At 38.7% G+C, this 15,052-nt stretch overlaps 1 protein-coding gene across 1 annotated transcript in view; it reads right to left on the reverse strand.

Moving 5' to 3' along the window:
- Positions 1-15,052, reverse strand: part of LOC121387271 (low-density lipoprotein receptor-related protein 1-like) — a 340,401-nt gene that overhangs the window by 119,337 nt on the left and 206,012 nt on the right. Inside the window, exons 38-43 of the mRNA XM_041518296.1 lie at positions 11,023-11,301; positions 10,509-10,637; positions 9,737-9,865; positions 8,689-8,950; positions 7,564-7,836; positions 1,272-1,321 (exon numbers count right to left, since the gene is read on the reverse strand). Coding sequence (XP_041374230.1) covers positions 1,272-1,321; positions 7,564-7,836; positions 8,689-8,950; positions 9,737-9,865; positions 10,509-10,637; positions 11,023-11,301 — 1,122 coding nt within the window. The remainder of the gene's footprint in view (positions 1-1,271; positions 1,322-7,563; positions 7,837-8,688; positions 8,951-9,736; positions 9,866-10,508; positions 10,638-11,022; positions 11,302-15,052) is intronic.

The following is a 15,052-nucleotide window of genomic DNA, read 5'->3' on the forward strand; positions in this document are numbered from 1 at the left end:
AATGTCATATATACTTTTTTGTCCTTAGATCTTGGCATTCAAAAAAAAAAAAAACTTAATTTTTTTTTTTTTTTTTTTTTACACAGTTTAAATATTATTATGATTTCACATATTTAAAAAAAAAAAAAATATTATCCAAAAACCACCACATGAACAGAAAGCAAAAATTTTAATTAGTACATCGGATTACACTTACAGCCTTACAGGTTGCGTTACCATTCATCATTTGTGGTTAGAGAACCTAAGTAAGGACACACATTTTATAAATCTTAACGATTAATATTCAGTTTTTACTATAATACGGTTATATGGTGTCAGATATTTGGTCATAAATGATGCCATAAAGATATTTTCATTAATCTAAGGAAACCTCATTACGGACATTCGTGTGAAATGGAATTATACCATTTCCGTTAGTACTTTATGTCAGTCAAAGCACATATTTTTTAATTGTACAAAAATAATTTCTTGAAGTGTACCCTTATAACCACATTTTAGCACAAACATACAAAATTACTGACACTTATGTTTATACACCAATTGGTCTTTTCGTGGTCTGCTGTGACATGTGATTTTAATTATGCCTAGTGTGTATCGCTGTCAACTCGGACAGGCAGTTCAGATCCGTCATAGTTGCATTATGTAATCCAGTGGGATTAGACATTTTACAATTCAAGGTGTTATTAGAACTAAATTGGATAGTTTTTCGGCAACACGAATGTCGCACAGCCGGCTGCGGCAACACGCTTTGTAATTACGATGACAACAAATCATTATAATTAGTCATTTTATAAACTCCATGTGCACAGTAACAGGATATAAGAGGCTATCCCACAATGCGGCAAAGGTTACTGGGACAATTAGGCCCGTTACATTCTCAGAAGCCGAAAGTAGTCGACATTTGCCGAATGAAAAAAAGGCAGAGTCCTTCCCATCTGTTATTTTGACAAAAGAGGATATTTTTTTTATACTTACAAAAATGTCATTTAAAAGGAGAAAGACTGTCATATCGCACAGGGGAAAGTGTAGATTTGATCAAATACCGGGAGACTCCCGCGGAATCCGGGAGGGTTGACAGGTCTGCCCTTCGCTCTGGGTTGGAGCGTCAAATCCGAACCCTGTACCTACCAATTAAAGACGATGCCACTGAGGCCGGTGCAAGAGCACTGTTTAGTTAAATTGGGTGGGGCTGTGTACGTCATATTACCTTTCTGTCTGGTGTGATCATATTGATGTCCTGAGGCCGACTTGTTTCACTCATGTGTAATTACCACACCAGTGTTTTGTGTCGGCTCGCCGGATGCTGCCACCGTCAAGGGTTCTGAGAGAGAAGGAAGGAAGGACATGTTTTATTTAACGATAACTCAACACATGTGTAATTAGGTTATATGGTGTCAGATATCATGTGTAATTAGGACGTCATATCTCATGTGTAATTAGGATAGACTCATAATGACGTAAGACGCCATATCTCATGTGTAATTAGGACGATACTCTTATCTCATGTGTAATCAGGATGATAGGGACGTCATATCTCATGTGTAATTAGGACGATAGACGTCATATCTCATGTGTATTAGGACATAGACGATATCTCATGTGTAATTAGGACGATAAGCATATCTCATGTGTAATTAGGACGATAGACGTCATATCTCATGTGTAATTAGGACTATAGACATATCTCATGTGTAATTAGGACTATAGTGATCGCTTTACCATATCTCATGTGTAATTAGCCCTCGACTGATAGAGACATATCTCATGTGTAATTAGGACGATAGACGTCATATCTCATGTGTAATTAGGACGATAGACGGGGCTAAAGTCATATCTCATGTGTAATTAGGACTATAAGACGTCATATCTCATGTGTAATTAGGACGATGTGTAATTAGGACGACGTCATATCTCATGTGTAATTAGGACGATAGACGTCATATCTCATGTGTAATTAGGACGATAGACGTCATATCTCATGTGTAGACGATTAGGAATTAGATAGACGTCATATCTCATGTGTAATTAGTACCATAGATGTCATAACTCATGTGTAATTAGGACGATAGACGTCATATCTCATGTGTAATTAGGACTATAAGACGTCATATCTCATGTGTAATTAGTACCATAGACATCATAACTCATGTGTAATTAGGACGATAGACGTCATATCTCATGTGTAATTAGGACGATAGACGTCATATCTCATGTGTAATTAGGACGATAGACGTCATATCTCATGTGTAATTAGGACGATAGACGTCATATCTCATGTGTAATTAGGACGATAGACGTCATATCTCATGTGTAATTAGGACTATAAGACGATATCTCATGTGTAATTAGGACTATAAGACGTCATATCTCATGTGTAATTAGGACGATAGACGTCATATCTCATGTGTAATTAGGACTATAAGACGTCATATCTCATGTGTAATTAGGACGATAGACGTCATATCTCATGTGTAATTAGGACGATAGACGTCATATCTCATGTGTAATTAGGACGATAGACGTCATATCTCATGTGTAATTAGGACGATAGAGTCATATCTCATGTGTAATTAGGACGATAGACGTCATATCTCATGTGTAATTAGGACGATAGACGTCATATCTCATGTGTAATTAGGACGATAGACGTCATATCTCATGTGTAATTAGGACGATAGACGTCATATCTCATGTGTAATTAGGACGATAGACGTCATATCTCATGTGTAATTAGGACGATAGACGTCATATCTCATGTGTAATTAGGACGATAGACGTCATATCTCATGTGTAATTAGGACTATAAGACGTCATATCTCATGTGTAATTAGGACGATAGACGTCATATCTCATGTGTAATTAGGACGATAGACGTCATATCTCATGTGTAATTAGGACGATAGACGTCATATCTCATGTGTAATTAGGACGATAGACGTCATATCTCATGTGTAATTAGGACGATAGACGTCATATCTCATGTGTAATTAGGACTATAAGACGTCATATCTCATGTGTAATTAGGATGATAGACGTCATATCTCATGTGTAATTAGAACGATAGACATCATATCTCATGTGTAATTAGGACTATAAGACGTCATATCTCATGTGTAATTAGGACGATAGACGTCATATCTCATGTGTAATTAGGACGATAGACGTCATATCTCATGTGTAATTAGGATGATAGACGTCATATCTCATGTGTAGTTAGGACGATAGACGTCATATCTCATGTGTAATTAGGACGATAGACGTCATATCTCATGTGTAATTAGGATGATAGACGTCATATCTAGTATAATTAGGACTATAGATGTCATATCTCATGTGTCATTAGGACGATAGATGTCATATCTCATGTGTAATTAGAACGATAGATGACATATCTCATGTGTAATTAGGACGATAGACGTCATATCTCATGTGTAATTAGAACGATAGACACCATGTATCTCATGTGTAATTATCCAACTGGTGTAATTACTGTGTCACAGTGGGAACCACCACTGTCTATCATGTGTTCACATGGGAGACGTCATATCTCATGTGTAATTCCACAGGGAACCAGGACTGTGTTCAACGATAGATGTCATATCTCATGTGTAATTAGGACGATAGACGTCATATCTCATGTGTAATTAGGACGATAGACGTCATATCTCATGTGTAATTAGGACGATAGACGTCATATCGCATGTGTAATTAGGATGATAGACGTCATATCTCATGTGTAGTTAGGACGATAGACGTCATATCTCATGTGTAATTAGGACGATAGACGTCATATCTCATGTGTAATTAGGATGATAGACGTCATATCTAGTATAATTAGGACTATAGATGTCATATCTCATGTGTCATTAGGACAATAGATGTCATATCTCATGTGTAATTAGAACGATAGATGACATATCTCATGTGTAATTAGGACGATATACTTTACGTCTCATGTGTAATTAGAACGATAGATGTCATATTTCATGTGTAATTAGGACTATAGACGTCATATTTCATGTGTAATTAGGCCAACAGATGTCATAAAACTGTATATCAAAGACTGTGTTCACAGTGGGAACCACCACTGTCTATCAAATACTGTGTTCACAGTGAGAACAACCACTGTACATGTATATCAAAGACTGTGTTCACAGTGGGAACCACCAATGTCTATCAAAGACTGTGTTCACAGTGAGAACCACCACCACTGTATATCAAAGACTGTGTTCACAGTGGGAACCACCACTGTCTATCAAATACTGTGTTCACAGTGAGAACCACCACTGTATATCAAATACTGTGTCCACAGTAACCATCAATGTATATCAAAGACTGTGTCCACAGTGGGAACCACCACTGTATATCAAAGACTGTGTTCACAGTGGGAACCACCACTGTATATCAATGACTGTGTTCACAGTGGGAACCACCACTGTCTATCAAAGGCTGTGTTCACAGTGAGAACCATCACTGTCTATCAAAGACTGTGTCCACAGTGGGAACCACCACTGTCTATTAAAGACTGTGTTCACAGTGGGAACCACCACTGTCTATCAAAGGCTGTGTTCACAGTGAGAACCATCACTGTCTATCAAAGACTGTGTCCACAGTGGGAACCACCACTGTTTATTAAAGACTGTGTCCACAGTGGGAGCCACCACTGTCTATCAAATACTGTGTCCACAGTGGGAACCACCATTGTATATCAAATACTGTGTCCTCAGTGGGAACCACTACTGTATATCAAAGACTGTGTTCACAGTGGGAACCACCACTGTCTATCAAATACTGTGTTCACAGTGGGAACCACCACTGTCTATTAAAGACTGTGTTCACAGTGGGAACCACCACTGTATATCAAATACTATGTTCACAGTGGGAACCACCGCTGTCTATTAAAGACTGTGTTCACAGTGAGAACCACCACTGTCTATTAAAGACTGTCCACAGTGGGAACCACCACTGTATATCAAAGACTGTGTTCACAGTGCGAACCACCACTGTCTATCAAAGACTGTGTTCACAGTGAGAACCACCACTGTCTATTAAAGACTGTGTTCACAGTGGGAACCATCACTGTCTATCAAAGACTGTGTCCACAGTGAGAACCACCACTGTCTATTAAAGACTGTGTTCACAGTGGGAACCACCACTGTCTATCAAAGGATGTGTTCACTGTGGGAACCATCACTGTCTATCAAAGATTGTGTTCACAATGAGAACCACCACTGTTTATTAAAGACTGTGTCCACAGTGGGAACCACCACTGTTTATTAAAGACTGTGTCCACAGTGGGAGCCACCACTGTCTATCAAATACTGTGTCCACAGTGGGAACCACCATTGTTTATCAAATACTGTCTCCTCAGTGGGAACCACTACTGTATATCAAAGACTGTGTTCACAGTGGGAACTACCACTGTCTATCAAATACTGTGTTCACAGTGGGAGCCACCACTGTATATCAAATACTGTGTTCACAATGGGAACCACCACTGTCTATGAAAGACTATGTTCACAGTGGGAACCACCATTGTATATCAAATACTGTGTCCTCAGTGGGAACCACTACTGTATATCAAAGACTGTGTTCACAGTGGGAACCACCACTGTCTATCAAATACTGTGTTCACAGTGGGAACCACCACTGTCTATTAAAGACTGTGTTCACAGTGGGAACCACCACTGTATATCAAATACTGTGTTCACAGTGGGAACCACCGCTGTCTATTAAAGACTGTGTTCACAGTGAGAACCACCACTGTCTATTAAAGACTGTCCACAGTGGGAACCACCACTGTATATCAAAGACTGTGTTCACAGTGCGAACCACCACTGTCTATCAAAGACTGTGTTCACAGTGGGAACCACCACTGTCTATTAAAGACTGTGTTCACAGTGGGAACCACCACTGTCTATCAAAGACTGTGTCCACAGTGGGAACCACCACTGTCTATTAAAGACTGTGTTCACAGTGGGAACCACCACTGTCTATCAAAGACTGTGTTCACAGTGGGAACCACCACTGTCTATCAAAGACTGTGTTCACAGTGAGAACCACCACTGTTTATTAAAGACTGTGTCCACAGTGGGAACCACCACTGTTTATTAAAGACTGTGTCCACAGTGGGAGCCACCACTGTCTATCAAATACTGTGTCCACAGTGGGAACCACCATTGTTTATCAAATACTGTCTCCTCAGTGGGAACCACTACTGTATATCAAAGACTGTGTTCACAGTGGGAACTACCACTGTCTATCAAATACTGTGTTCACAGTGGGAGCCACCACTGTATATCAAATACTGTGTTCACAATGGGAACCACCACTGTCTATGAAAGACTATGTTCACAGTGGGAACCACCACTGTCTATCAAATACTGTGTTCACAGTGGGAGCCACCACTGTATATCAAATACTGTGTTCACAGTGGGAACCACCACTGTCTATTAAAGACTGTGTCCACAGTGGGAACCACCACTGTCTATTAAAGACTGTGTCTACAGTGGGAACCACCACTGTATATCAAAGAATGTGTCCACAGTGAGAACCACCACTGTCTATTAAAGACTGTGTTCACAGTGGGAACCACCACTGTCTATTAAAGACTGTGTCCGCAGTGGGAACCACCACTGTATATCAAAGACTGTGTCCACAGTGGGAACCACCACTGTCTATTAAAGACTGTGTTCACAGTGGGAACCACCACTGTATATGAAATACTGTGTTCACAGTGGGAACCACCACTGTCTATTAAAGACTGTCCACAGTGGGAAACACCACTGTATATCAAAGACTGTGTTCACAGTGAGAACCACCACTGTCTATCAAAGACTGTGTCCACAGTGAGAACCACCACTGTCTGTTAAAGGCAGTGTCCACAGTAAGAACCATCACTGTCTATTAAAGACTGTGTCCACAGTGGGAACCACCACTGTCTATCAAAGGCTGTGTTCACAGTGAGAACCACCACTGTCTATCAAAGACTGTGTCCACAGTGGGAACCACCACTGTCTATCAAAGACTGTGTTCACAGTGGGAACCACCACTGTCTATCAAAGGATGTGTTCACAGTGGGAACCACCACTCTCTATCAAAGGATGTGTTCACAGTGGGAACCATCACTGTTTATTAAAGACTGTGTTCACAGTGAGAACCACCACTGTCTATCAAAGACTGTGTCCACAGTGGGAACCACCACTGTCTATCAAAGGATGTGTTCACAGTGGGAACCACCACTGTCTATTAAAGACTGTGTCCACAGTGGAAACCACCACTGTCTATTAAAGACAATGTCCACAGTGGGAACCACCACTGTCTGCTGACAGTAGGGGGAAGAGTGTTGGGAAGGGATGACAGTATTTTATTCATCTGAAAGTTCACAAAATCCTAGAGACTGTTATTGATACTTAAGTGTCAACCCATTAGGTGTTTTTTTATCATCTGAAGGTTCACCAAAATCATAGAGACCGACATGAAAACTTACACGTCAGCCCAGTAGAGGTGGTTTTAATCATCTGAAGGTTCACCAAAATCGCAGAGACAGTCATTGATACTTACGCGTCAGCCCAGTAGATGTGTTTTTCGAAGATGGTCAGCGCCATACAGTCTGCCAACTTTTGGACGAGGACTTTGCGCTTCCCGGACATGATGTCAACCTTCTCGATGACGTCAAGGTCCTTGTCGCACCAGTACAGGTGGTTTGTGTCGTAGTCAACCGTCAGACCAAACGGAGCCTTGATGTTCGTGCTTATAAAATCCTTCCTGTCAGAACCATCCAGGCGTGCTTGAACTATCTTAGGCTTAGCACCCCAGTCTCCAAAGAACATAAAGCTAAAAAAAAGGTATAGAACATATAGAATATAGAACATAACATGGCCTTTAATATACATCTAAACTGCTTGTCCTAAGTACAACATAGAACATACCATGGCCTTTAATATACATCTACACTGCTTTCCCCAAATACAACACAGAACATACCATGGCCTTTAATATACATCTACACTGCTTTCCCCAAATACAACACAGAACATACCATGGCCTTTAATATACATCTACACTGCTTTCCCCAAATACAACACAGAACATAACATGGCCTTTAATATACATCTACACTGCTTTCCCCAAATACAACACAGAACATAACATGGGCTTTAATATACATCTACACTGCTTTCCCCAAATACAACACAGAACATAACATGGCCTTTAATATACATCTACACTGCTTTCCCCAAATACAACACAGAACATAACATGGCCTTTAATATACATCTACACTGCTTTCCCCAAATACAACACAGAACATAACATGGCCTTTAATATACATCTACACTGCTTTCCCCAAATACAACACAGAACATACCATGGCCTTTAATATACATCTACACTGCTTTCCCCAAATACAACACAGAACATACCATGGCCTTTAATATACATCTACACTGCTTTCCCCAAATACAACACAGAACATACCATGGCCTTTAATATACATCTACACTGCTTTCCCCAAATACAACACAAAACATAACATGGCCTTAAATATGCCATGCCATGGTCTCACTGCCCCTCTGGCTAAACCAAAATACAGGAATTCAAGTATGGGTGAAATGAAAGTAAGTCTGACCAAGCCGTCCAACCTCACACCTGTACTATACACACAGATCTATTCTCAACACTTACCCCAAGACAGGGTGAAGACAAATGGACCTGGGTTTCTCCATGTCGCCGTGCATCACAATGTAGCGGTTCGATCCGTTGAGCTTGGAGACCCCAATCATGTCATGGCCACGGTCTGTCCAGTAGACGCTGCCTGAGATCCAGTCGATGGCCATCCCCTCGACCCCGTGGATGTCCTTGATGATCTTCTGTCTGTCTGTGAGGTCACGCTTGATTCGAGAGATGCTCTGCGAGTTACTGTCCACCCAGTAGATGTAGTCTGAAACTGACAGCAGACAGATGACCATGTGATAAATAGAGATCATTATACGGGCTGGTGTGTTGTACTCATTTTACGAAACAAGTGTCGGAATTATTGCCAGAGCAAGAGCGAGGGTAAGTCATAAATCCTGACATGATGTTTGTAAAACCAGTATGACACACACGTGAGTGTAATAATTTCTTATTATTCATATTCATAATTTTGTTTTTTAATAAATAACATGGGCCATCTCAAATTGTTTCAACCACAACTAGAATGAGACTACAAAATGATGTCATATTTCACATACAGTCTGAGCTAGGACTGGGTAAGCAACATCATGTTATGACATTGCTTCCAAAACATTATGCAATTATACACTTGTTATTACACATGTGCTTTGTATAATTTTTATTAACTCGGTTATGTTGAAGCATGTGGATAATAAAACCATTAAATACAACTGTTAATTAAACGGTAAGTGGGATACGAACAAGACTTCATAAAAATTTAGACTTGAGGACATGTCAATGGCTTTTTCAAATTAAAAATATTATAAAATAATAAACAGAGAGATGGATGGATGGATGGATGGATGGATGGATAGAAGGTAGCAATATAGAAAGGAAAGATGCAAGAAAGATTAGGAAACTTAAATGGATGGATGAAACAGAATGGACTATTAATCAAAATGATGAAAGAATGGATGTGCTAACAAAAGAAAGGATCCAGTGAAAGAACCAGGAAGGATATACAGGATGAGTGAGAGGTATAGCTTGACAAATGTAAGAGGTCAACGTTTTAAATTACCTGCATGGAAGTCGATGGCAGAGGCGAGAGATATCTTTGATACTGGAGCCAGTGCATCACGATCTTTCTCATCGAGTGAAAACCCGCGAATCTCAGACTCGGTGGAGTACAGCATGAATGACTGAATACCTGAAAGAGAGGGTAGCTGTATATTAAGTAAGTCCACCAGCCACATTCAACACAAACATTTCTACTGTATTAGCTTGAAAATCAATATTTCTGACTCACGTACTCAAAGTGATCAATTCTATGATAAGTTTGCTTTGTTTAACATCACCACTAGAGCACATTGGATGTCATCGGCTATTGGATGTCACACATTGGTGATTTTGACCCACTACATTTTTCCATTAGTAGCATGGGATCTTTTATATACACCATCCCATGGCCTTTGATATACCAGCCATGGTGCACTGGCCGGAACGAAAAATAGCTCAATGGGCCCACTGACAGGGATCGATTCTAGATGGACCACACATCAAGCGAGCTGACTTTACGTTCTATGACCCATCACAAGTCAGGTGAGTGCCTTACCACTGAGCTGCATACAGGTACAGGACCTGGATGTAATTATTATACAACATTTCACAATTACAACAACACAGCATATTCTAAAACATATGGAAATGGGCAATAATAAATAATCATACCATCAAATGCACCATAGGGATTTAATATCAGTGTTTTCCCACAGACAGGACAACACATGCCATGACCGTTGATGACTTCAACACTATACTGTAGGTTTAACTATCAACAAATTGCATCCTACCATCACAGGTCTTGTTATCAATGGTGTTGATGTTGAAGCCTGCTGTACATTTACAAATCTGCGACATCTTGCCGGTCGGAAGACACATTTGGGTACAGCCACCATTTCGTAATGAACAGGCATTAGTTCCTGAAAGAAAAACACACAAGAATTAAAATGATTACCCATATGGTTAAAAATATCTTGGTACATATCAAAGTGACATGTTCCACTAGAACGCCAAGTGGGACTTATGACGTCATCGATTGGCGTACTACAATCATACTAGAATGTCAACCCTGTACCTACCAGCCTTATGTCTGATAGCTTAACCACAACACCACCGAGGCCTTCTACTGCTCAATTAATGTTCAAGGGAAACAACTCTACTTGTTGGAAACAACAGGGAAATAACTCTTCTTTCTAAAAACAAAAGGAAAGTAACTACTTCCAGAAAACAAATGGAAAGAATTACTTTCTGAAAAAAAGGGAACAAATGGAAAGTAACTGTGCAACTATAAGGGAAGTAACTCACCATTCTGGCGACTGCTAGGGTCGTAGATCTGCATGGCGTAGACGTGTGGCGTCTTGTCTCGGATCGTCTTCACTTCCTGTGTTTTGCGGTTGATCTTGATGATGTTGTTGGAGTTGGCCAGGTAGATGATTTCCCCGTACATTGTCATCGACATGATGGACGTCATGTTGAGCATGGGCGTCTCCTTGATCTGCGACTTCGTCAGGTCATACATGTTCACTGTTTTCTTCTTCAGGCTGATCCAGTATAAAATATTTGAGGCAATATCCACTGACAAGCCTAGGAAATAAAACAACAACTCAAAACCATCCGCAGTATGTTACAAATTATAAGTTATTAGAGACCATGTATCCACTGACAAATCTAGGAAAAAACAACAACTTGAAACCATCCGCAGTATGTTACAAATTATAAGTTATTAGAGACCATGTATCCACTGACAAATCTAGGAAAAAACAACAACTTGAAACCATCCGCAGTATGTTACAAATTATAAGTTATTAGAGACCATGTATCCACTGACAAATCTAGGAAAAAACAACAACTTGAAACCATCTGCAGAGTGTCACAAATTATAAGTTATTAGAGACCATGTATCCACTGACAAATCTAGGAAAAAACAACAACTTGAAACCATCTGCAGAGTGTCACAAAGTATAAGATATTAGAGGCAATATCCACTGACAAACCTAAGAAAAAACCCCAACTTGAAACCATCTGCAGAGTGTCACAAACTATAAGATATTAGAGGCAATATCCACTGACAAACCTAGGAAAAAACAACAACTTGAAACCATCTGCAGACTGTCACAAACTATAAAATATTAGAGGCAATATCCACTGAGAACTAGTTAAGAAAGAAAACAAGCATTCTGAGAGTACTGCTTAAGCTAAAATTGTCCCCTGCTGGGCCCAACAAATTCTTGTAGCGCCTAAGTTCACGGGCCATAACTTTGTGAAAAAAGGGTACTTTGCCATGAATATCAATCTTGATCTGTAACAGTTCATGATAAAACTATACATATAGGTAGTACTAAACCAAATAACTTCCGGCTGGGTCAAAGTTCGAGGTGCACTCAACTTTTGATAGAGAAGTGAACACCACGTTGCAGGTAGGAGTTTTAGCCACATATGTTACTATTGTCGTCTATGGGATATGATTTGGTAGTATACACCCTATAGCACATATTCAGTGCATAATAAAAAATATTATGATTTTGTCATTTTATTTAATTAAACTACATGTATACTGGTTGATTAATTAGCCATCACTCGATCATGCAAGTTCACAATGACCTTGACCTTGACAATAATATCTGTACATGGCTCTGAATGGAGTTTGAATCAAAGTTAGCACTGAAGAAAAGTTGGTTTTGGCCTATAATTCATACTGTAAAGATTTCAATAATGTCTTTTTACATGGTATTTGACTTGCCATATACAACTGCTCTTAAATATGGTATTATATATAGGCAACCTGAACTAAGATTTTAATAGCAATTTATTTTTATATTAAAAATAGCATGTGCCAATAGTGGGTTAATGTCTTTAGTTTCCATTAACATTGTTAATTTTTTATGTATGAAATTCTGAAAACTCAAATTTGTAAAGAAGTTGATTTTTATTGTCATTTTAACATATTTATAGGGTGCTAAGTTATATTTTAGACAAATTTGTAGTTTTATGCAAAATTTAAAGTAAATTTGAAGAAAAACTTTACCAAAAACATAATTAAATTTGTTGTCACTATTGTGCCTTCTGTTCTTATTTGTACATAACAATAAGGTTGTTAAACATATACTTAGATCTCCAGATCATTTTTTTTTCTTAATAATCACTTAGTTAGCTCTCATGAAAAAGCATTTTGAGTTTATACTAGATTCAGAACCAAGTTTTTCAGATCTGATTATCTGCCTTGGATTAAGTTGATAATTTATTTTATTGTTAATTGTTATTACCTAATGTTACTAGCTAAATAAAATGCTGGATTACAGATTGTAGGAATACATCTAATGTACATATTGTATTCATCCGGATTAGAAAATAATGCAAGAAAATAGATGTTTGGGTAATTTTGTCATTTAAAAATAGTTTATTTCAGTAATTAATCAAAAATAAATGTGTTAAAGCTGCATGATTATTCCAGATATCACAACTATTAAAACCTCCAACTACAGTAGGCTATAAATAAAATATAGTCAGGAATATTGGTGGCTGCCAATAGTTTTGATGGTTCATTATGAAAATCAGCATGGCCGATGGATTTGAAATTTCCACACCTGGTAACTTGAAGACACCCACACCCAGCATACAGGATTTCCTCCCAACACTAATGTTCAGGACATTAAGTCATTACTTCATACAGGTACAGTCATGTTTGTGTTTCCTTCCTCAGACAGTGTATTTTTTTAATACTGATATTTCTTTGATGTGCCTGTTAAGGTCTTCATAATCTAGGGGTCAATCAAGTGCATGTGTTTTAATGGAATTCTTTAAAGGGGTAGAGGTACTCTGACTACCTTTGTTGTCTCTACATATATACCTGAGTACACACACCCAACTGAAAGTAAATATCTTCAGAAATTTTATTTTAAAACATTTTGTTGTTTAAATTGCATTTGTACAAAACTATATGCAATATATATGCTTTTTGAGGTGTACATTATATTAGGTTGCACTGTAGAAACAACAGTTTCAGTGAGATTGTCAGTTTATGTCAGAATACACCAGATCCTGGTTGTCATAAAGACACATAGCTGGACACTTTTTGAAAAATGTATGTTATCAGTATAGGTAGTACTAAACCAAATAACTTCCGGCTGGGTCAAAGTTCGAGGTGCACCAAACTTTTGATAGAGAAGTGAACACCACAAGTCCTGTGATTGGTTATAAATGTGAGTGTGTTGGTTGTAAAAAATAATAGTTTCATCTGGGTAAAAAAAATGTGCAATTTTATTTCATCTAGTACCAATGTGTCAAGTAGCCTTGTGCTTGAAACATGTATGGGTACCTGAAAAAAAAAGTACTAGAATTTTGTGTGAAACTAGGGTAGTCATAGACGCTACCCGTTATCTCAGAAACGAGCAGCTTGACCCCCATTTTTTTCTGATTCACTTTAAGTGTAAGGGGTGGTAGTATCTATATCCGTGGCGTTTATGTCGGTTGATACGTTGCAGGTAGGAGTTTTAACCACATATGTTACTATTGTCGTCTATGGGATTTGATTTGGTAGTATACACCCTAAAGACAGACAGACAGAAGGATGGATGGATACAAAACCTATAGTCCCCTCCAGTTGGCCTGGTAGGGGACTAATAATATTAGAAGACAATTAATCCAATGTAGGTTATGTTTTGTTATCACTTAGTAAAAATGGCAGATGGGTTGAGGTAATTTCTAACATAAATTTGATTAGCCCATCATGAAACACTGTAATTGAATTGACAAGATAACAATCAAGTGAAATTGACCCTATGACTAATGGCATTCAGCCAGACGAGCAGAAAAAAATCCACTAGACTGGTTTATGTGCTTCAAAGTAAACCAAATATCCACTTAGAAAACCAATCAGATAATATATCCAACTCCACTATTACTCAGGTCTTCCAGAACATGAAGCAAGGTCTTCTTACATGTAAGGGGTGGGTTAGTTTGAGCTTTTCCTCAAAGAATAAGGAAAAAAACAGGTTCTCATTGCAGGGTTCAAAATAGCGACCTGTGAAAAGCAAAATGGAGCCAGTTGTTTAGACTTTGCCAGTGAAATAGAAATTGTGTTAAATATTTTAATTTCATAAAGCTCTAAAAAAGATCTCAGAGGTGCTAGTTATCCACACTATTCCCAACCCTCCATTCACCTTATGCTGTCTTATTTCAAACAGGCGATATTATCCACAGTTCCCAACCCTCCATTCACCTTGTGCTGTCTTTATTTCAAACAGGCCATATTATCCACACTGTTCCCAACCCTCCATTCACCTTGTGCTGTCTTTATTTCAAACAGGCCATATTATCCACACTGTTCCCAACCCTC

The sequence above is a fragment of the Gigantopelta aegis genome, chromosome 13 (genome assembly GCF_016097555.1).
Source record: "Gigantopelta aegis isolate Gae_Host chromosome 13, Gae_host_genome, whole genome shotgun sequence".
Taxonomy (NCBI): domain Eukaryota; kingdom Metazoa; phylum Mollusca; class Gastropoda; order Neomphalida; family Peltospiridae; genus Gigantopelta; species Gigantopelta aegis.